This window comes from Frankliniella occidentalis, unplaced genomic scaffold (assembly GCF_000697945.3).
Source record: "Frankliniella occidentalis isolate FOCC.00 unplaced genomic scaffold, Focc_3.1 Scaffold1936, whole genome shotgun sequence".
Lineage (NCBI taxonomy): Eukaryota > Metazoa > Arthropoda > Insecta > Thysanoptera > Thripidae > Frankliniella > Frankliniella occidentalis.
Window position 1 is genome coordinate 15719 of NW_026269031.1, and position 2712 is coordinate 18430.

At 37.1% G+C, this 2712-nt stretch overlaps 1 protein-coding gene across 1 annotated transcript in view; it reads left to right on the forward strand.

Annotated features, from left to right (window-relative positions):
* Positions 1 to 2706, forward strand: part of LOC113218108 (uncharacterized) — an 18418-nt gene extending 15712 nt beyond the window's left edge. Inside the window, exons 12-18 of the mRNA XM_052276155.1 lie at positions 65 to 199; positions 332 to 466; positions 550 to 684; positions 759 to 992; positions 1079 to 1287; positions 1369 to 1465; positions 1561 to 2706. Coding sequence (XP_052132115.1) covers positions 65 to 199; positions 332 to 466; positions 550 to 684; positions 759 to 992; positions 1079 to 1287; positions 1369 to 1465; positions 1561 to 2127 — 1512 coding nt within the window. The 3' untranslated portion in view covers positions 2128 to 2706. The remainder of the gene's footprint in view (positions 1 to 64; positions 200 to 331; positions 467 to 549; positions 685 to 758; positions 993 to 1078; positions 1288 to 1368; positions 1466 to 1560) is intronic.
* Positions 2707 to 2712: the final 6 nt, after the last annotated feature.

Genomic DNA, 2712 nt, shown 5'->3' on the forward strand with positions numbered 1-2712 from the left:
ATTATTGCACTTCTTTCCATCTATCTATTTTTATTTATTTTTATTTTTTTTTATTTTTTTGCAGACTTCCTCTAGCCAGTCTTCACATGATTACTGCATTCAATCTCAAACTATTGGAGTTTGTAGCCAGGGTGGTTTACTGAAAAAGAACACTGTGAGCCCACTGAAAATTGAACGGCACAGGAGAACAGTCCCCAAGGTACGTATCAATTCTCATCTTAGTAATATTTCAATGTGTTATTCCATGTGTTTACTAAAAGCAAATTATTATACTCCCATCCATCCATCCATCCATCCATCTAATTAATTGTATTTAATTTAATTTTTACAGACTTCATCTAGCCAATCTTCACATGATTATTGTATTCAATCTCAAACTATTGCAGTTAATAGACAGGATGGCTCACCAAGCAAGAAAATACTTACTCCATTAAAAGTAACTTGGGAGAGAAGAACAAATCCAAAGGTAATTGTTTTGTCAGTTTGCAATGTTTCATGCAGCCCTTACATTAGACCATTTGACCAAAGATGTGCCTTTCTAATTTGTAGACCTTCTCAAGTTTGTCTTTTGATGACGACCTCATCCAATCTGAAACTGTTGGTTTAGAAAATCAGGATTGCTCTCTGAGTAAGGGTACAGCGAGCCCACTGAAAATCAAATGGCACCAACGCACAATGGAATCGGTAACACTTTGTGAAGTTGTAAAAATTAAGTAACTTTACAAATTAAAGTAATGCAACTATTTTAAAATTATCAGGCGATTACTACATCAGAACAAGTTTGGAATGAAGCAGGCCTCCAAGACAATGTGGCTGATTCATGGGGGAGCCCCAGTCCCAAAAGAAAAAGGGGAACAATGGCCTTTACTGTAAGTCCCCTCTCTGACAAAGACAATCAGAATGAGGTAAACTCATTTTGTCATGACAAATCAATTGATGATTTGTTTGCAAGCCCCAGTCCACAAAAAGACAGGAACCGAAGGCCGCATACGGTAAGTGTACTGCCAGTTTGATCATAACTGCAACAGGAAATTAACTTAATATTGCACTAATTCTTATTTTACTATTTTTATTGAAGGAGCAGATATTAGAGGAAAATCTAATTGATGATCCAGCAGGATCCCCCACTATGCAAGGTTTTCAGGCTGTACAATTACTGGATACAGAAGTGAATGGAGGAGTTTTACCCTATAAGACTGTAGCTCAAAACAATGCACAATCACTAAAAAGGTGGTTACAGTGTCGTGGATACCCTTGCTATGGGAAAAAAGATGAATTAGTTGAAAGGTAATTGCACATTTGAATTGCTATCATGCTGCATTTATAATTTTCCTGTTACCATGTACATATGCTGTTTTCCTTTTGTAGGGTGGGCCTTGTAATGGCCAAAGGAAACTACCACATTCTAGACCCCAAAGTGGACAAAGGTATTTGGTACAACCAGAAAGTTGCTGATCTCCAGAAGGTAAATAGATACTTTGTTACATCTCTACTGTATACATCAACATTGACTGTATCTTTGTACGGTTATTTATTAATATGTAATGGGGCATGTTACAGAATAATGTTAGCAGTCAGCCGTTTACTCAGGAAGATTTGGAACCACCTTCAGACCAGTGGCACACATTTCCCAGTCTCCCTATCCCCCCACTATTCAACTTTGGACATATTATTTATTATCTTATTGAAACCTGCCCTACTTTACCGTATGAAGATGACTCAGAGGAAGACTGTGTCCATGATGAGCCTGAAGTATTGCCTGACCCTTTCGATGATGAGCATAAAACCATTAATGAAGTTAAGATGCTTAGGAAAGGGCTCATGTTCTTCAAAAGTAAGCATGTGAGAGCCCTTCAAGACTGCTCTCAGGGCAGGTGTTACTTTCTCAAAGCTTCTGTAAGAGCATCCATGGAAAAAGAAGCCTATACGGTCACTGTTGCTCTGTCACATCGCTCAGGAAGTATACATGTATGTACTTGCGAATGCATCCAGCAGTCTCTAGGTCGATGTGTCCATGTCAGCAGTGTCCTACTTGCACTTTGGAGTCATATCAGGTTAAATGGAAATGGAGGTAAGTCTGGATTCAAAAATTTCAAGTGCTATGGTTTCCATTTGTTATCATGTTAACTTACAGAGTTAGAGACTAAGGAATCTATATACCACTTCATGAAGCGTAATGGGGATGCTGTACTTCAATGGCAAATCTCGCCACACTTTACAATTGTCCTTCCTACTCTATACATGAATTAACCGACATGGAGTTGTGTCACAATTATTCCCAAAATAATACATTTTCCTCCCTTTTTTAGCATTTATAATGAAAAACATTCATCTTCATTTTGGATTTTCATATTATCTTAATAGATTCATGTATTCCATGGTTTCACTGTTCATTCATCTTTTAAATTTCATGCTGCCACCTTTCACTACTGAGCATTTCATATATGGAGTCATGAGACACATTAGCATGCCATTGACGTGGACTAAGATCATGATCATTTCCTAGTAATGTGGCCATTTAAAGTAGATGTCATCAAAACTCCACTCTCGTTCACTGCAATCAATTCATTTTCTCTAATTGTTTACCTTTTTTTTATTGACTGGGGACCTGCACTAACATATGAGTTACTAACAGTATAGTAGTCATTAATGAGGTGAGTAAACATTAAATTTATTTGTACCATAATTTATTTCCATTGTGTTTGTACATTT